General features: G+C 43.7%; 1 protein-coding gene across 1 annotated transcript in view; it reads right to left on the bottom strand.

Moving 5' to 3' along the window:
- Positions 1–19,394, bottom strand: part of AKAP8 (A-kinase anchoring protein 8) — a 36,770-nt gene that overhangs the window by 14,506 nt on the left and 2,870 nt on the right. The window contains exons 3-10 of the mRNA XM_058821374.1: positions 19,324–19,356; positions 16,964–17,846; positions 14,186–14,684; positions 12,999–13,227; positions 10,553–10,600; positions 6,310–6,394; positions 2,580–2,721; positions 658–751 (exon numbers count right to left, since the gene is read on the bottom strand). Of these exons, the coding sequence (XP_058677357.1) occupies positions 658–751; positions 2,580–2,721; positions 6,310–6,394; positions 10,553–10,600; positions 12,999–13,227; positions 14,186–14,684; positions 16,964–17,846; positions 19,324–19,356 (2,013 nt within the window). The remainder of the gene's footprint in view (positions 1–657; positions 752–2,579; positions 2,722–6,309; positions 6,395–10,552; positions 10,601–12,998; positions 13,228–14,185; positions 14,685–16,963; positions 17,847–19,323; positions 19,357–19,394) is intronic.

Genomic DNA, 19,394 nt, shown 5'->3' with positions numbered 1-19,394 from the left:
TGCCAGAAAATTTCCCCCCAAAACTGTCAGAAAGTTTCCAAACAATTCCCAGAAAGTTTTCCCCAAAAGTTCCCCAAAATTCCCACAAATTTTCAAAAAACTTCCCAGAAATATTCTCCAGAACTCTCCTCAAAATTCTCATAAAAATTCCTGGAAAATTGTCCCAAAATATTCCCAGAAAGTTCCATAAAAATTCCCCAAAAATGCCCCTAAAATTCTCAGAAAATATCCCTGAAAATTCCCCAGAAGTTTTTTTTAAGTTTCCCCCAAAATTCCCCAGAAATTTAAAAAAAAAAAATCCCCCCTAAAAATTCCCAGAACATTCCCCAAAATTCCCCAACATTCCAAAAAGTTGCCCCAAAAATTCCAAGAAAATTCTCCCAAAAAGCTGCCAAAAAATTCCAAAAATTCCCAAGAAATCGACAAAACGTTTCCCAAAGAATTTCCTGAAAATTCCACAAAAATTGCGAAATAATCCCTAAAAATTCCCCCCAAAATTCCCAAAAAATTCCTAAAAAATTTCCCAAAAAATTCCTAAAAAATTCCTAAAAAATTTCCCCAAAAATTCCTAAAAAATTTCCTAAAAAATTTCCCAAAAAATTCCTAAAAAATTTCCCCAAAATTTCCCCCAAATTTGCCCCAAATTGCCAAACGCACCCTTGAAGGGGTCGGCTCTGGGTTTGTTCCCCTCCTTCTCCGTCAGCTCCTGGCGGCGCCGCTCGATTTTCCTGTTCCTGTTCACGATGTACTCCTGGAAAATGGGAAAAAACACGGAAAAATGGGAAAATCTGGAATAAAAATGGGAAACATGGGAAAATCTGGGCAGAAAACAGGGAAAAATGGGAATAAAAATGGGAAAAATGGGAATAAAACATCGATTTTCCTGTTCCTGTTCACGATGTACTCCTGGAAAATGGGCAGAAAACACGGAAAAATGGGAAAATATGGAATAAAAATGGGAAAAATGGGAAAATCTGGGCAGAAAACAGGGAAAAATGGGAATAAAAATGGGAATAAAACATCGATTTTTCTGTTCCTGTTCACGATGTACTCCTGGAAAATGGGCAGAAAACATGAAAAAATGGGAAAATATGGAATAAAAATGGGAAAAATGGGAAAATCTGGGGAGAAAACAGGGAAAAATGGGAATAAAAATGGGAAAAATGGGAATAAAAATGGGAAAAATGGGAATAAAACATCGATTTTCCTGTTCCTGTTCACGATGTACTCCTAAAAACCAGGGGAAAACCAGGGAAAATGGGTAAAATATGGAAAAATCTGGGAATTCCAGGAATAAAAATGGGAATTCCACTGAAAACACTGAAAGTTTTTAAAAATCTCCAAAAATTGAAAAAAAAAAAAACTTGCAAAAAATTCAAATTTTCACCTAAAAACTCCCTGGAAAACAAATCCCAAAAAATCCTGAAAAAAAATTCAAGTGTTTAACTTGGAAAAATCCTAAAGAAATCCTGGAAAATAAAGGGAAAAACTCCAAATAATATTTTAAAAATTTCAAAAATATGAAAGGAAAAAATCACAAAAAATTCAAATTTTCACCTAAAATCTCCCCTAAAAATATCAAATATCCAAGTTGGAAAATCCCTAAAATATCCTGAAAACTAATGGGAAAAAAACCCTAAAAAATTCGGAATAAATTAAAAAAAATTCAGAAAAAAATCAAATTTTCACCCCAAAGTGCCCCATAAAAGCCAGAAAAATCCCCCAAAAATTCCCCAAAAAATCCTGGAAAAATCTCCAAAAATAATGGAAAAATCCCTCCAAAAAATCCCAAATAAATCTTGAAAAAATAATGGGAAAAATCGCAAAAAATCTGAATTTTCACCTGAAAATGCCCCAGAAAAGCCAGAAAAAATCCTGAAAAAATCCCCAAAAATCCCAAATATTCAAGTTGGAAAAATCCTGAAAAATAATGGAAAAAACGCAAAAAATCCCACAAAAAATCCTGAAAAATTCAGATTTCCAACTAAAAACCTGAGAAAATTATGGGAAAAATCCCAAAAACTCCTGAACAAAATTCGAAATATTCAACCTCGAAAAATCTCTCCAAAAATGCAGAAAATCGTGGGGGAAAAACACTCAAAAATTCAAAATAAATCACAAAAAAATTGAAAAAAAATCACAAAAAATTCAAATTTTCACCTAAGAACTCCCTGGAAAAATCCCAAAACTTCTGGAATTTTCCCCAGCCCAGAATTCCATGGAAATTCCCAATTTTTGCGGTACCTGCAGGAACTGCACAGTTTTATCCGGGAGCTTGGTGCCGATGTATCTCAGCGTGTCCCGGTGGAATGAAACAGTCCCAAAAACCCAGAAAAATCCCCAAAAATTCCCCAAAAAATTCCCCAAAAAATCCTGGAAAAATCTCCAAAAATAATGGAAAAATCCCTCCAAAAAATCCCAAATAAATCTTGAAAAAATAATGGGAAAAATCGCAAAAAATCTGAATTTTCACCTAAAAACGCCCCAAAAAAGGTGGAAAAAATTCTGGAAAAAATCCCAAAACTTCTGGAATTTTCCCCCAGCCAGAATTCCATGGAAATTCGGAATTTTTGCGGTACCTGCAGGAACTGCACGGTCCTGTCGGGCAGCCTGGTGCCGATGTAGCGCAGCGTGTCCCGGTGGAATTTGCTCTCCAGGTGCCGCCCGATCTCGGCCTCGTCCAGAGTGCGGAACTTGCACACGGAGCAGGCGAACTGGATCCTGGGAAAATGGGAAAAATTGGGGAAAATAATGGAAAAAATGGGAAAAAATGGGGGGAAAATGGGGGGAAATGGGGTTAAAATGGGGGAAAAATGGGAATTAATGGGAAAAAATGGGGGAAAAATGGGGTAAAAATGGGAACTTGCACACAGAGCAGGCGAACTGGATCCTGGGAAATTGGGAAAATGGGGAAAAATGGGAAAATAATGGAAAAATGGGAAAAAATGGGGTTAAAATGGGGAAAAGTGGGGTTAAAATGGGAAAAATGGGGGAAGAATGGGAAAAAATGGGGGAAAAATGGGAAAAATTAGGGAAAAAAAGGGGGAAAAATGGGAACTTGCACACGGAGCAGGCGAACTGGATCCTGGGAATGAGGGAAAAGGGGAAAAATGGGAAAAATAATGGAAAAAATGGGAAAAAATGGGGGAAAAATGGGGGGAAATGGGGTTAAAATGGGAAAAAATTGGGGAAAAATGGGAAAAAATGGGGGAAAAATGGGGGAAAAATGGGAACTTGCACACGGAGCAGGCGAACTGGAGACTGGGAATGAGGGAAAATGGGGAAAAATGGGAAAAATAATGGAAAAATGGGAAAAAATGGGGGAAAATGGGGAAAAATGGGATAAAATGGGGTTAAAATGGGTAAAAATGGGGGAAAATTGGGGTAAAAATGGGAACTTGCACACGGAGCAGGCAAACTGGAGACTGGGAAGGAGGGAAAAATGGGAAAAATAATGGAAAAAATGGGGAAAAATGGGGGAAAAATGGGAATTAATGGGAAAAAATGGGAGAAAAATGGGAAAAATTAGGGAAAAAATGGGGTGAAAATGGGAAAAAATGGGGGAAAATGGGGAAAAATGGGGGAAAAATGGGAACTTGCACACGGAGCAGGCGAACTGGAGCCTGGGAATGAGGGAAAAGGGGAAAAATGGGAAAAATAATGGAAAAATGGGAAAAAATGGGGGAAAAATGGGAAAAAGTGGGGTTAAAATGGGTAAAAATGGGGGGAAAATGGGAAAAAATGGGGGAAAAATGGGAAAAATTAGGGAAAAAATGGGGTTAAAATGGGAAAAAATGGGGGAAAATGGGAAAAAATGGGAACTTGCGCATGGAGCAGGAAAACTGGATCCTGGGAAGGAGGGAAAATTGGGAAAAATTAGGGAAAAAATGGGGTAAAAATGGGAAAAATCAGGGGAAAATGGGAAAAATCAGGGAGAAAACGGGGGAAATATGGGGAAAATGGGAATAATCAGGGGAAAAATGGGGTAAAAATGGGAAAAATCAGAGAAAAATTGGAATAATGGGAACTTGCACATGGAGCAGGCGAACTGGATCCTGCAAAATTATAGAAAATTGGGAAAAATCGGGGAAAAAATGGGGGAAAAATGGGGAAAAATGGGGAAAATCAGTGGGAAAATGGGGTAAAAATGGGGAAAATTGGGAAAAATCAGGGAGAAAATGGGAATAATGGGGGGAAATGGGAAAAATCAGGGAAAAATGGGAATAATGGGAACTTGCACACGGAGCAGGAGAAATGGATCCTGGAAAATGATGGAAAATTGGGAAAAACCAGAGAGAGAATGGGAAAAATCAGGGAAAAAATGGGGTTAAAATGAGGTAAAAATGGGAAAAACGGGATAAACAGGGAACTTGCACATGGAGCAGGCAAAGTGAATCCTGGAAATAACAAAAATAATAGGGAAAATGGGAAAAATGGGGGGAAAATGGGAAAAAATGGGAAAAATGGGAACTTGCACACGGAGCAGGCGAACTGGATCCTGGGAACCAGGGAAAATGGGAAAAAATGGGAAATAATGGGGAAAATGTGGTAAAAATGGGAAAAAATATGGGAATTCTGGGGTAAAAGTGGGAAATTGCACACGGAGCAGGCGAACTGGAGCCTGGAAAATGATGGAAAATTGGGAAAAATCAGGGAAAAATGGGAATAATGGGAACCTGCACACGGAGCAGGCGAACTGGATCCTGGGAAAGTGGGAATTCCAGAAAAATTCCCCAAATTCCCCCCAAAATTCCCAATAAAATTCCCAGAAATTCCCCCAAAATTTCCCCAGAATCGCCCCGAGTTTCCCAAAACTCCCCTAAAAATTCCCTCAAAAATTCCACAAAATTCCCAAAAAATTTAAAAAAAAACCAAATTAAAACCATTTCCCATAATTTTCCATAAATGCCACCAAATTCCCCCAAATTCCCAAAACTTCCCCCAAATTTCCCAAGAAAAGTTCCCGAAAAGGCCAAAGAATTCCCAGAAATTGCCCCAAAATAAATAAAAAACTTTCCCCAAATTAAAAAAAAAACTCCCCAGAATTTCACCAAAATGCCCAAAAATTCAAAATAAATTCCCCCAAATTCTAAAAAAACCCTCAGAAATTCCCCATAATTTCAACAAAGTGCCCAAAATTTTTTTTTAAATTCCCAGAAAACCTCCCCAAAACTGCTCAAAATTCCCAAATTTCCCAAAAATTCAAAATAAATTCCCCCAAATTCAAAAAAATCCTCAGAAATTCCCCATAATTCCACCAAAATTCCAAAAATATTTTTAAAAATTCCCCCAAAATTCCAAAAATATTTTTAAGAATACCCAGAAAACCTCCCCAAAACTGCTCAAAATTCCCAAAAATTCAAAATAAATTCTTCCAAATTCCCAAAAAAATCCCACAAAATCCTCAGAAATTCCCCAAAATTTCACCAAAATTCCAGAATTTTTTTTTAAATTCCCCCAAATCTCCCAGAAAACCTCCCCAAAACTGCTCAAAATTCCCAAATTTCACAAAAATTCAAATTACCCCAAATTCCAAAAAAATCCTCAGAAATTCCCCAAAACTTCACCAAAATTCCCAAAAATTCAAAATAAACTCCCCCAGGTTTCAAAAAAATCCTCAGAAATTCCCCAAAATTTCACCAAAATTCCAGAAATTTTTTAAAAAATTTCCCCAAAATTCCCAGAAAACCTCCCCAAAACTGCTCAAAAATTCCCAAATTTCCCAAAAAATTCAAAATAAATTCCCCCAAATTCAAAAAAATCCTCAGAAATTCCCCATAATTCCACCTAAATTCCAAAATTTAAAAAAAAAATTCCCCAAAATCTCCCAGAATTCTCAGAAAATCTCCCCAAATTCCCCAAAACAACTCAGAAATTCCCAAAATTCCCCAAAATTCCAAATAAATTCCCCCAGATTAAAAAAAAATCCTCAGAAATTCCCCAAAATGCCCAAAATTCTTTTAAAAATTCCCAGAAAACCTCCCCAAAACTGCTACAAATTCCCAAAAATTCAAAATAAATTCTCCCAAATTCCCAAAAAAATCCCACAAAATCCTCAGAAATTCCCCAAAATTTCACCGAAATTCCAAAATATTTTTTAAAATTCCCCCAAATCTCCCAGAATTCCCAGAAAAACTCCACAAAACTGCTACAAATTCCCAAAAATTCAAAATAAATTCTCCCAAATTCCCAAAAAAATGCCGCAAAATCCTCAGAAATTCCCCAAAATTTCCCCAAAATTCCCAGAAAACCTCCCCAAAACTGCTAAAAATTCCCAAATTTTCCCAAAATTCCCAAATAATTCCGCACCTGTCCATGGCCCGGTCCCTCATGCGGTCCCTCCTGCGCTGCTTCTCCCGTTTCTTCTTCACCTCCTCATCCTCCTCCTCCGAGCCTGGCAGGAAATTCGGGAATTCTCATCCCAAAATTCCCAAAATTCCCAAAATTCCCAAATTCCCAAGGGCTTTTCCCACCTTTTTTCCCATTTTTCTGCCTTTTTTCCCTGGATTTTTCTCGGATTTTCCTGCCTTTTTTCTGTGCTTTTCCAGCCTTTTTTCCCAGATTTTTCCCACCTGTTTTTCTGGGATTTTCCAGCCTTTTTTAGTGGTTTTTCCCACTTTTTTTCCCACTTTTTTCCCACCTTTTTTCCCATTTTTCCGCCTTTTTTCCCTGGATTTTTCTCTGATTTTCCTGCCTTTTTTCTCTGCTTTTCCAGCCTTTTTTCCCAGATTTTTCCCACCTGTTTTTCTGGGATTTTCCCACTTTTTTTCCATGATTTTCCAGCCTTTTTTTAGTGGTTTTTTCCACTTTTTCCCACTTTTTTCCCACCCTTTTTCTGTGTTTTTTGCGCTTTTTTCCTCTGTTTTCCCACCTCCCGTTTCTTCTTCACCTCCTCATCCTCCTCCTCCGAGCCTGGGCAGGAAATTCGGGAATTCTCATCCCAAAAATTCCCAAATTCCCCAATTCCCCTGGGCTTTCCCCACATTTTCCAGGTGCTTTTCCCACCCTTTTTCCCATTTTTCCGCCTTTTTTCCCTGGATTTTTCTCTGATTTTCCTGCCTTTTTTCCCAGATTTTCCCCACCTTTTTTCTCACATTTTTCCCATTTTTTTCCACTTTTTCCCTACGCTTTTCCCATCGGTTTTCCCATTTTCCCCATATTTTCCCCTGGTTTTCCTGCCTTTTTTCTCCTGTTTTTCCCATCTTTTTTCCCAATTTTCCCCACATTTTTCCCTCACTTTTCCTGCCTTTTTTCCTGTATTTTTTCCACTTTTTTCCCTGTTTTCCCCACCTTTTTTCTCACATTTTTCCCACCTTTTTTCCCTGTTTTTCCTGCCTTTTCCCATCGTTTTTTTCCCATTTTTCCCATATTTTCCCCTGGTTTTCCTGCCTTTTTTTCTCCTGTTTTTCCCATCTTTTTTCCCCCTTTTCTTCCCAATTTTCCCCACTTTTTCCCGACCTTTTTTCCTGTATTTTTCCCACTTTTTTTCCTGTTTTTCCCACCTTTTTTCTCACATTTTTCCCAACTTTTTTCCCATCGTTTTTTTCCCATTTTCCCCATATTTTCCCCTGGTTTTCCTGCCTTTTTTTCTCCTGTTTTTCCCATCTTTTTTCCCCACTTTTCTTCCCAATTTTCCCTATTTTTCCCTCACTTTTCCTGCCTTTTTCCTGTATTTTTCCCACTTTTTTTCCTGTTTTCCCCATCTTTTTTCTCACATTTTTCCCACCTTTTTTCCCTGTTTTTCCCTACGCTTTTCCCATCGGTTTTCCCATTTTCCCCATATTTTCCCCTGGTTTTTCTGCCTTTTTTCTCCTGTTTTTCCCATCTTTTTTCCCACTTTTCTTCCCAATTTTCCCTATTTTTCCCTCGCTTTTCCTGCCTTTTTCCTGTATTTTTCCCACTTTTTTTCCTGTTTTCCCCACCTTTTTTCTCACATTTTTCCCACATTTTTTCCCTGTTTTTCCTGCCTTTTCCCATCGTTTTTTTCCCATTTTCCCCATATTTTCCCCTGGTTTTTCTGCCTTTTTTCTCCTGTTTTTCCCATCTTTTTTCCCACTTTTCTTCCCAATTTTCCGTATTTTTCCCTCACTTTTCCTGCCTTTTTTCCTGTATTTTTTCCACTTTTTTCCCTGTTTTCCCCACCTTTTTTCTCACATTTTTCCCACCTTTTTTCCCTGTTTTTCCTGCCTTTTCCCATCAGTTTTTTCCCATTTTTCCCATATTTTCCCCTGGTTTTCCTGCCTTTTTTTCTCCTGTTTTTCCCATCTTTTTTCCCCCTTTTCTTCCCAATTTTCCCCACTTTTTCCCGACCTTTTTTCCTGTATTTTTCCCACTTTTTTTCCTGTTTTTCCCACCTTTTTTCTCACATTTTTCCCAACTTTTTTCCCATCGTTTTTTTCCCATTTTCCCCATATTTTCCCCTGGTTTTCCTGCCTTTTTTTCTCCTGTTTTTCCCATCTTTTTTCCCCACTTTTCTTCCCAATTTTCCCTATTTTTCCCTCACTTTTCCTGCCTTTTTCCTGTATTTTTCCCACTTTTTTTCCTGTTTTCCCCATCTTTTTTCTCACATTTTTCCCACCTTTTTTCCCTGTTTTTCCCTACGCTTTTCCCATCGGTTTTCCCATTTTCCCCATATTTTCCCCTGGTTTTTCTGCCTTTTTTCTCCTGTTTTTCCCATCTTTTTCCCCACTTTTCTTCCCAATTTTCCCCACATTTTTCCCTCGCTTTTCCTGCCTTTTTCCTGTATTTTTCCCACTTTTTTTCCTGTTTTCCCCACCTTTTTTCTCACATTTTCCCCACCTTTTTTCTCACATTTTTCCCACCTTTTTTCCCTGTTTTTCCTGCCTTTTCCCATCGTTTTTTTCCCATTTTTCCCATATTTTCCCCTGGTTTTCCTGCCTTTTTTTCTCCTGTTTTTCCCATCTTTTTTCCCCCTTTTCTTCCCAATTTTCCCCACTTTTTCCCGACCTTTTTTCCTGTATTTTTCCCACTTTTTTTCCTGTTTTTCCCACCTTTTTTCTCACATTTTTCCCAACTTTTTTCCCATCGTTTTTTTCCCATTTTCCCCATATTTTCCCCTGGTTTTCCTGCCTTTTTTTCTCCTGTTTTTCCCATCTTTTTCCCCACTTTTCTTCCCAATTTTCCCTATTTTTCCCTCGCTTTTCCTGCCTTTTTCCTGTATTTTTCCCACTTTTTTTCCTGTTTTCCCCACCTTTTTTCTCACATTTTTCCCACCTTTTTTCCCTGTTTTTCCTGCCTTTTCCCATCGGTTTTCCCATTTTTCCCATATTTTCCCCTGGTTTTCCTGCCTTTTTTCTCCTGTTTTTCCCATCTTTTTTCCCACTTTTCTTCCCAATTTTCCCCACATTTTTCCTGCCTTTTTTCTCACATTTTTCCCACTTTTTTTCCTGTTTTCCCCATCTTTTTTCTCACATTTTTCCCACCTTTTTTCCCTGTTTTTCCTGCCTTTTCCCCACGTTTTTCCCATATTTTCCCCTGGTTTTCCTGCCTTTTTTCTCCTGTTTTTCCCATCTTTTTTCCCCACTTTTCTTCCCAATTTTCCCCACTTTTTTCCCTGTTTTTCTCGCCTTTTTTCAATGTTTTTCCACCTTTTTCCCCAGTTTTTTCTGCCTATTTTCTGCTTTCTCGCCCTTTTTCCATTATTTTTTTCCCACCCCAGAAATTCTGGAATTCTCCTGGAAAAGGAGCCTGGGAGCTCCTGGGGAAGCAAATCCGGGAGCTCCTGGAGAAAAGAAAGAAAAGAAAAATTTGGATTCATTTTCCCTGGAATTTTGGGAATTTTCAGCTCGTTTTTTTTTTGGGATATTCCCAAAAACTTGGGGTTTTCTGTGGAATTTTTAAAGCTGAGGGATTTGGGAATTCCAGCCCTGCCCTGCTCAGCTTTTCCCAATTATTCCCAAAATTTCCTCCCAAAAATCCCAAAAACTCCTAAAAAAATCCCTAAATTTAGGAAAAAAACTCCAAAATTCCTTAAAAATCCCCAAAATTTCCCCCCCAAAACCCCTAAAAAAAATCTCCAAAATTAAAAAAACCCCACAAAAACTCCTTTAAAAATCCCCAAAATTTCCCCAAAATCCTAAACTCCTAAAAACATCTCCAAAATTCCAAAAAAATCCCCAAAACTCCTTTAAAATCCCCAAAATTTTAAAAAAAAATCTCAAATACACCTTTAAAAATCCAAATTTCCAGAAAAAAATCCCCCCCCAAAAAAAAAATCCCCAAAATTCCCAATTTTCTGATCCCACCTGGCAAAAAAACAAACCCAAAAAGGGGGGAAAATTCCATCAAATTTGGATTTTTTTGGGATTTTTTTTTTATTTTTTGGGATTTTTTTATTTTGGGGGGGGGGGGGGGGATTTTTTTTGATTTTTTTTTGGATTTTTTGTTTTTATTTTTTTGGGTTTTTTTGGATTTTTTTGGATTTTTTGGGGTTTTCCAAGGGTGGGAATTGCCCAGGAGTTGGTGCAGGGTTGAGAAATTCCCAAATTTTCTGGAATTTTCTGGGATTTTGGGAATTGTGGGACACTTACACCTTTGTCTGCCTCATCCAGGGATTTGTCCTCTCCTTCCCCTTCGTCCCCTGCGGAAAAATGGGAAAATTCAGGGCAGGGTTCCAGGGTTGGGGAAATTCCAGAAAAAAATGGAAAATTCCAGGGAAAAAGAGGGGAAAATTCCAGGGAAAAAAAAGGAAAATTTGGGAAAACAAAAAGAAAGGAAAATTCCAGGGAAATTCCAGGGAAAAAAAGGAAAATTTGGGGGAAAAAAAAAAGGAAAATTCCAGAGAAATTCCATGGAAAAAGGGGGGGAATTCCAGGGAAAAAAAAAAAAAAAGGAAAATTTGGGGAAAAAAAAAAAAAGGGAAAATTTCAGAGAAATTCCATGGAAAAAGGGGGGAAATTCCAGGGAAATTCCATTGGAAAGAGGGGAAATTCAGGGGAAAATCCAGGAATTGGGAAAAAAGGGGAAATTCCAGAAAAAAAGGGGAGAAATTCTATGGAAAAAGAGGGGAAAATTCCACAGAAAAAGGAAAAAATTTCAGGGAAAAAAGGAGGAGAAAGTCCAGGGAAATTTCAGGGAAATTCCAAGGAAAAAGGGGGAAAAATCCATGGGAAAAAAGGGGGAATTCCAGGGGAAAATTCCAAGGAAAAAGGGGAAAATTCCAGGGAAATTTCAGGGAAAAAGAGCAAAAATTTCTACAGAAAAATTCCAGGGAAAAGGGGGGGAAATTCAGGGGGAAATTCCAGGAATTGGGAAAAAATGGGGAAAATTCCAGGGAAAACGGGGGGAGAAATTCTGGGGAAATTCCCCAGAAAAAGGGGAAATTTCAGTGAAAAGGGGGGGAAAATTCCGGGAAAATTTTGGGGAAAAATTCCATGGAAAAAAAGTGAAAATCCAGTGAAAAAAGGGGCAAAATTTCATGGAAAAAGGGGAAAAATTCCAGTGAAAAAGGGGGGAAATTCCAAGGAAAAAGAGAAAAATAGCAGTGAAAAAAGGGGGAAAATTCCAGTGAAAAAAGGGGCAAAATTTCATGAAAAAAGGGGGGAAATTCCAAGGAAAAAGAGAAAAATTCCAGTGAAAAAAGGGGGGAAAATTTCATGGAAAAAGGGGAAAAGTTTCCAGTGAAAAAAGGGGCAAAATTTCATGAAAAAAGGGGGGAAATTCCAAGGAAAAAGGGGGAAAATTCCATGGAAAAAAGTGAAATTCCAGTGAAAAAAGGGGCAAAATTACATGGAAAAAGGGGAAAAATTCCAGTGAAAAAAGGGAAATTCCAAGGAAAAAAGGGGGGAAATTCCAAGGAAAAAGAGAAAAATTCCAAGTGAAAAAAGGGGCAAAATTTCATGGATAAAAGGGGAAAAATTCCATGGAAAAAAGGGGAGAAATTCCAAGGAAAAAGGGGGAAAATTGCAGTGAAAAAAGGGGGGAAATTCCAAGGAAAAAGGGGGAAAATTCCATGGAAAAAAGTGAAATTCCAGTGAAAAAAGGGGCAAAATTTCCATGGAAAAAGAGAAAAATTCGAGTGAAAAAAGGGGGGAAAATTCCAGTGACAAAAGGGGGGAAATTCCAAGGAAAAAGAGAAAAATTCCAGTGAAAAAATGGGGAAAAATTCCAGGGAAAAAAGGGGGAAAATTTCCATGGAAAAAGGGGAAAATTTCCAGTGAAAAAAAGGGAAAATTTCCAGTGACAAAAGGGGGGAAATTGCAAGGAGAAAGGGGAAAAATTCCAATGCAAAAGGAGGAGGGCCCAGGGAAGAACGGCGCCGTTGCCGCGGCAGCGCCGTTACCGCGGCAGCGCTGTCGCCGTGGCAGCGCCGTTACCGTGGCAGCGCCGTTGCCATGGCAGCGCCGTTACCGTGGCAGCGCCGTTACCGTGGCAGCGCCGCTGCCGTGGCAGCACTGTTACCGTGGCAGCGCCGTTACCGTGGCAGCGCCGTTGCCATGGCAGCGCCGTTACCGTGGCAGCGCCATCGCCGTGGCAGCGCCGTTACCACGGCATCGCCGTTACCGTGGCGGCGCCGTTACCGTGGCGGCGCTGTTACCGTGGCGGCGCCGTTACCGTGGCAGCGCCATTGCCACGGCAGCGCCATTGCCATGGCGGCGCCGTCGCCGTGGCAGCGCCGTCGCCGTGGCAGCGCCGTTACCGTGGCAGCGCCGTTACCACAGCATCGCCGTTACCGTGGCGGCGCCGTTACCGTGGCATTGCCGTTACCGTGGCATTGCCGTTACCGTGGCAGCGCCGTTGCTGCGGCAGCGCCGTTGCCGTGGCAGCACCGTTACCGTGGCAGCACTGTTACCGTGGCAGCGCCGTTACCGTGGCAGCGCCGTTACCGTGGCAGCACCGTTACCGTGGCAGCGCCGTTACCGTGGCATTGCCGTTACCGTGGCAGCGCCGTTACCGTGGCAGCGCCGTTACCATGGCAGCGCCGTTACCGTGGCAGCGCCGTTACCGTGGCAGCGCCGTTACCGTGGCGGCGCCGTTACCGTGCTCGGAGTCGCTGTCGCTGTGGGGCCCTTTGGGCTCCTCCTTCCCGGCCTCGTTCCCGGTTTCATTCCCGTCGTTCCCGGCCTCGTTCCCGGCGTCGTTCCCGGTGTCGTTCCCGGTGTCGTTCCCGGTTTCCACCCCGGCCTCGTTCCCGGAGCGTTTCCGTTTGCGGGGCCCCTCGGGCTCCCAGCGCCCCCCGGAGCGAGCGCGGAGCCCCCGGCGGCGGGGCTGCCACAGAGAGAGAGAGAGAGAGAGAACGTTCCGGAACAGCACGGGACACACGCGGGAGAGCGCGCAATGAACGGGCAAGAACGGGGGAAAGAAACGGGAATGACATGGGAATGACATGGGAATGACATGGGAATGACATGGGAATCACATGGGAATAACATGGGAATGACATGGGAATCACATGGGAATAACATGGGAATAACATGGGAATCACATGGGAATCACATGGGAATAACATGGGAATCACATGGGAATAACATGGGAATAACATGGGAATAAAATGGTAATCACATGGGAATAAAAGGGGCAAGAATGGGGGAACAAACGGGAATAACATGGGAATAACATGGAAATCACATGGGAATAACATAGGAATAACATGGGAATCATGGGAATCACATGGGAATCACATGGGAATAAAAGGGGCAAGAATGGGGGGAAATAAATGGGAATAAAATGGGAATAAAATGGGAATCACATGGGAATAACATGGGAATCACATGGGAATAAAAGGGGCAAGAATGGGGGGAAAAAGTGGGAAAAAAGTGGGAAAAAGTGGGAAAAATGGGAAAGAAATGGGGAAAAAGTGGGGATACAGGAGAAAAATGGGGGGAAAAGTGGGAAGAAGTGGGAAAAAAGTGGGAAAAAGTGGGAAAGAAGTGGGAAAAAGTGGGAAAAAAGTGGGAAAGAAATGGGGAAAAAGTGGGGATACAGGAGAAGAATGGGGGGAAAAGTGGGAAAAAGTGGGAAAAAGTGGGAAAAAGTGGGAAAGAAGTGGGAAAGAAGTGGGAAAAAGTGGGAAAAAGTGGGAAAAAAGTGGGAAAGAAGTGGGAAAAAAGAGGGAAAGAAGTGGGAAAAAGTGGGGAAAAGTGGGAAAAAGTGGGAAAAAAGTGGGAAAGAAATGGGAAAAAAGTGGGAAAAAGTGGGAAAAATGGGCAAAGCTGGGAGGACTCACCAGGTGCAGGCCGTTCCAGGGCAGGGCTCCCATCCTGTCCCTCCTCCTGAGGCCGAAGGGACCCCGGCCCGCGGGGGGCACCCCAAGATCGCCGGGAAAGTCGGGGAAATCGCCGGGGAAGTCGGGGAAATCGCCGGGGAAATCGGCGGGGTAATCCCCGGGGTAATCCCCGGGGAAATCCGGGAACTCGGGGCACTCCCCGGGGAACTCCAGGGCGCGCGAGAAGAGCGAGGGCAGCGCCCGGGGGGAGCCCCAGCGCGGCGACGGCGCCGGGAACGGCTCCGGGAGGCGCCGGCCCCGGGGGGGGCAGCGGGAACGGGGAGAGCCCAGAGCGGCCCGGGGGGGGCAGCGGCCCGGGGGGGGCACAAAGGGGTCACCCCGGGGGGCAAAGGGGTCATCACGGGGGGCAAAGGGGTCATCGCGGGGGGCAAAGGGGTCATCGCGATCCAAACGCGAGTCACGCGAGGAGAACGAGCCCAGGGAGTCGAAGCGGAAGGAGCTGGAAAAGAGAGAAATAAAAATGGGATTAGAGCACGAAAAATGGGAAATAAAATCGAAATTAGAGCTGGAAAAATGGGAATAAAACTCAGGATTAGGGTTGGGAATGGGGGCTCCAAAGGCATCCCCACGAGAGCCAAAGGGATCATCGCGATCCAAACGGGAATCACGAGAGGAGAACGAGCCCAGGGAGTCGAAGCAGAAGGAGCTGGAAAAGAGAGAAATAAAAATGGGATTAGAGCACGAAAAATGGGAAATAAAATCGAAATTAGAGCTGGAAAAATGGGAAATAAAATCGAAATTAGAGCTGGGAATGGGGGCTCCAAAGGGGTCACCCCGAGAGCCAAAGGGGTCATCGCGATCCAAACGCAAGTCCCGAGAGGAGAAGGAGCCCAGGGAGTCGAAGCGGAAGGAGATGGAAAAGAGAGAAATAAAAATGGGATTAGAGCACGAAAAATGGGAATAAAATCAAAATTAGAGCTGGAAAAATGGGAAATAAAATCAAAATTAGAGCTGGGAATGGGGGCTCCAAAGGGATCATCACGATCCAGCCGGGAGTCACGCGAGGAGAACGAGCCCAGGGAGTCGAAGCAGAAGGAGCTGGAAAAGAGAGAAATAAAAATGGGATTAGAGCACGAAAAATGGGAAATAAAACCAAAATTAGAGCTGGGAATGGAGGCTCCAAAGGGGTCACCCCGAGAGCCAAAGGGATCGTCACGATCCAAACGCGAGTCACGCGAGGAGAAGGAGCCCAGGGAGTCAAAGCGGAAGGAGCTGGAAAAGAGAGAAATAAAAATGGGATTAGAGCACGAAAAATGGGAAATAAAATCGAAATTAGAGCTGGAAATATGGGAAATAAAATCAAAATTAGAGCTGGAAACATGTGAATAAAACTCAGGATTAGGGTTGGGAATGGAGGCTCCAAAGGGGTCACCCCAAGGGACAAAGGGGTCATCACGATCCAAACGCGAGTCACGCGAGGAGAACGAGCCCAGGGAGTCGAAGCGGAAGGAGTTGGAAAAGAGAGAAATAAAATCGGGATTAGGGCTGGGCTTCCTTTTTACCCTGGAGAAATGGGAATAAAATCGAGATTAGGGCTGGGAATGAGGGGTTGAAGAAGGGGAAAACCCCCAGAAGGGATCCCGGGAGTCCCAAGAGGAGAAGGAGCCCAAGGAGTCAAAGCAGAAGGAGCTGGAAAAGAGAGAAATAAAATCGGGATTAGAACTGGAGAAATGGGGGGAAAAAATCAGGATTAGGGCTGGGAATGAGCCCCTGGGATCCCTTTACATCCTGGAGAAATGGGAATAAAAATCGGGATTAAGGCTGGGACTGGGGGCACCCCCCAGGAGGGATCCCGGGAGTCCCGAGAGGAGAAGGAGCCCAGGGAGTCGAAGCGGAAGGAGCTGGAAAAGAGAGAAATAAAAATGGGATTAGAGCACGAAAAATGGGAAATAAAATCGAAATTAGAGCTGGAAACATGGGAATAAAACTCAGGATTAGGGTTGGGAATGGGGGCTCCAAAGGCATCCCCACGAGAGCCAAAGGGATCATCGCGATCCAAACGGGAATCACGAGAGGAGAACGAGCCCAGGGAGTCGAAGCAGAAGGAGCTGGAAAAGAGAGAAATAAAAATGGGATTAGAGCACGAAAAATGGGAAATAAAACCAAAATTAGAGCTGGAAATATGGGAAATAAAATCAAAATTAGAGCTGGGAATGGGGGCTCCAAAGGGGTCACCCCGAGAGCCAAAGGGATCGTCACGATCCAAACGCAAGTCCCGAGAGGAGAAGGAGCCCAGGGAGTCGAAGCGGAAGGAGATGGAAAAGAGAGAAATAAAAATGGGATTAGGGCTGGAAATGATTCCTTTTTACCCTGGAGAAATGGGAATAAAATTGGGATTAGAGCAAGAAAAATGGGAATAAAAATCGGGATTAAGGCTGGGAATGGGGGCATCCCCCAGAAGGGATCCCGGGAGTCCCGAGAGGAGAACGAGCCCAGGGAGTCAAAGCAGAAGGAGCTGAAACAGAGAGAAATAAAATCAAGATTAGGGATGGAAAAACCAGAATAAAATCAAAATTAGACCTGGAAATATGGGAAATAAAATCGAAATTAGAGCTGGGAATGGGGGCTCCAAAGGGGTCATCACGAGAACCAAAGGGAGGAATTTTGGGACAAAACCTCATAAAAACCCGGCAAAACCAGCCCAAAACTCCAAAAATGATGGGGAAAATGGGGATTTTTTGTGCTAATTAGTGGTAATTAGTGCTAATTAACTCCCACCTGTGGTGCTGCTCGGGGCCATCCCCAGGGCTGCCCTCCTTGGCCAGCAGGTCCAGTCTCTGGTTGATTTTGGCGATGATGGAGTCGGGGTTGGAGCTGGAGGAGCCCAGGGCGGATCCCGAGGCGGAGCCGGACCCAAAGTTGGTTCCTGACCCAAAAGTGGATCCCGAGCCTGACCCGAAGGTGGATCCAGCGGATCCTGACCCAAAAGTGGCTCCCGAGGCAAAAGCGGCTCCAGATCCTGAGGCAAATCCGGACCCTGAGGTGAAACTGGCTCCCGATCCCGATCCGAAAGCGGCTCCAGATCCAAAACTGGCGCCGGATCCTGATCCAAAGGTGGATCCGGCAGATCCTGAGGCAAATGAAGCTCCAGATCCTGAGGCAAATGAAGCTCCAGATCCTGAGGCAAATGAAGCTCCAGATCCTGATCCGAAGGCGGTTCCTGATCCTGATCCTGACCCGAAGGCGGTTCCAGATCCCGATCCAAAAGCGGCTCCAGATCCCGAGCCGAACGCGGTCCCAGACCCTGACCCGAAGGCGGCTGCAGAGCCCGATCCAAAGCTGGATCCGGTGGATCCCGACCCAAAGGCGGCTCCAGCCCCTGCTCCAAAGGTGGATCCCGAGCCGAAGGCGGCTCCAGCCCCTCCTCCGAAGGTGGATCCTGACCCGAAGGCGGCTCCGGCCCCTCCTCCGAAGGCGGCTCCGGCTCCGAAGGCGGCCCCCGGTGCGAGGGCGGCCCCCGCGGGTCCCTCGGCGGCCCCCAGCCCCAGCTCGGCCTTGGGGGGCTCCCAGGATCCCCCCGGCGCTGCCCCTCCCCCGTAGCTGTAGGAGCCTCCCGTGGGCGCCGAGCTCTGCGAGGGGTAGAACTCGTAACCCTCGTAGCCTGCCGAGAAATTCGTTAATTAGTGCGTTAATGACTTGATTGCGGGGTCATTGAGGGGGGGGTTGAGGAGTTACGGGGGTGGGAGCCCGGCAGGAAAAACCCTGGGGTGGTTCCAAGGGGATTTGGGGGGTGTAGAACCCATAACCTTCATAGCATGGGGATTAAGGGGTTAATTAGTTAGCTAATTAATTGAGGGTCATTAAGGGGGGACTGAAGAGCTACAGGGGTGGGAGCCCGGCAGGAAAAATCCTGGGGGGGTTCCAAGGGAAAAAATTCCAAGGGGGTTTGGGGGGGTGAAGAACCCATAACCTTCATAGCATGGGGAGTAAGGGGTTAATTCATGATTGATTAATTAATTAAGGGGTTATTAAAGGGGGACTGAAGAGCTACAGGGGTGGGAGCCCGGCAGGAAAAACCCTGGGGTGGTTGCAAGGGGATTTGGGGGGTGTAGAACCCATAACCTTCATAGCATGGGGAGCAATTCGTTAATTAGCTAATTAATGAAATTATTAGGGGATCATTGAGGGGGCATTGAGGAGTTACGGGGGTGGGAGCCTGGCAGGAAAAACCCTGGGGTGGTTCCAAGGGAAAAAATTCCAAGGGGGTTTGGGGGGGGTGAAGAACCCATAACCTTCATTGCCTGGGGATTAAGGGGTTAATTCATGATTGATTGATTAATTAAGGGGTTATTAAAGGGGGACTGAAGAGTTACAGGGGTGGGAGCCCGGCAGGAAAAACCCTGGGGTGGTTCCAAGGGGATTTAGGGGGTGTAGAACTCATAACTCTCACAGTCTAGGGAGTAATTATTTAATTAACTAACTAATTAGTTAATTAGGGGGTCATTAAGGGGGATTGAAGAGTTACAGGGGTGGGAGCCTGGCAGGAAAAGCTCTGGGAGGATCCCAAGGGAAAAAGACTCCAAAGGAATTTGGGGGATGTAGAACTTGCAATCCTCATAGTCTGGAGATTAATTAGTCAATTAATTAATTAATTAGTTAATTAGAAAGTCATTAAGGGACAAATTACTTGAAGAATTTGAGGGGTGGGATCCCAGCAGGAAAAGCTCTGGGAGGATTCCAAAGGGAAAAAATTCCAAAGGAGTCTGAGCCTTTGTAGGCTGGGAAGTAATTAATTAATTGGTTAATTAGGGGATTAATTAAAGAGTTACAGGAGGGGGAGCCCAGTGGGAAAAACCCAGGTAAAAATGTGGAATAAAGGGAGGAGAAAGGGAAAAAGGAAGAAAAAAAAAGGGAAAAAAGAGGGAAAAAGGGAAGGAAACGGGGAAAAAAGGAGGAATAAGGGGAAAAATGGGGGGCAAATGGGAAAAATAGGAGAAAAAGATGAAACATTTGGGAAAAAAAAGGGAAAAAGGAGGGGAAAAATGGGAAAAATAAGGGGGGAAAAGGCAGGAAAAGAGGCAGAATTGGGGAATTTGGGGAATTTGGGAGTTGCCAAGGATCTGAGCCCTCACACCCACCTTGCCAGCTGCTCGTGTTGGTGCTGTAGGAACCTGGAAAATGGGAAAAAATGGGAATTTTGAATGGAATT

This window comes from Ammospiza caudacuta, chromosome 29 (genome assembly GCF_027887145.1).
Source record: "Ammospiza caudacuta isolate bAmmCau1 chromosome 29, bAmmCau1.pri, whole genome shotgun sequence".
NCBI lineage: Eukaryota > Metazoa > Chordata > Aves > Passeriformes > Passerellidae > Ammospiza > Ammospiza caudacuta.
The sequence above is the reverse complement of the archived record's forward strand: the minus strand, read 5'-3'. Positions and strand labels throughout refer to the sequence as shown.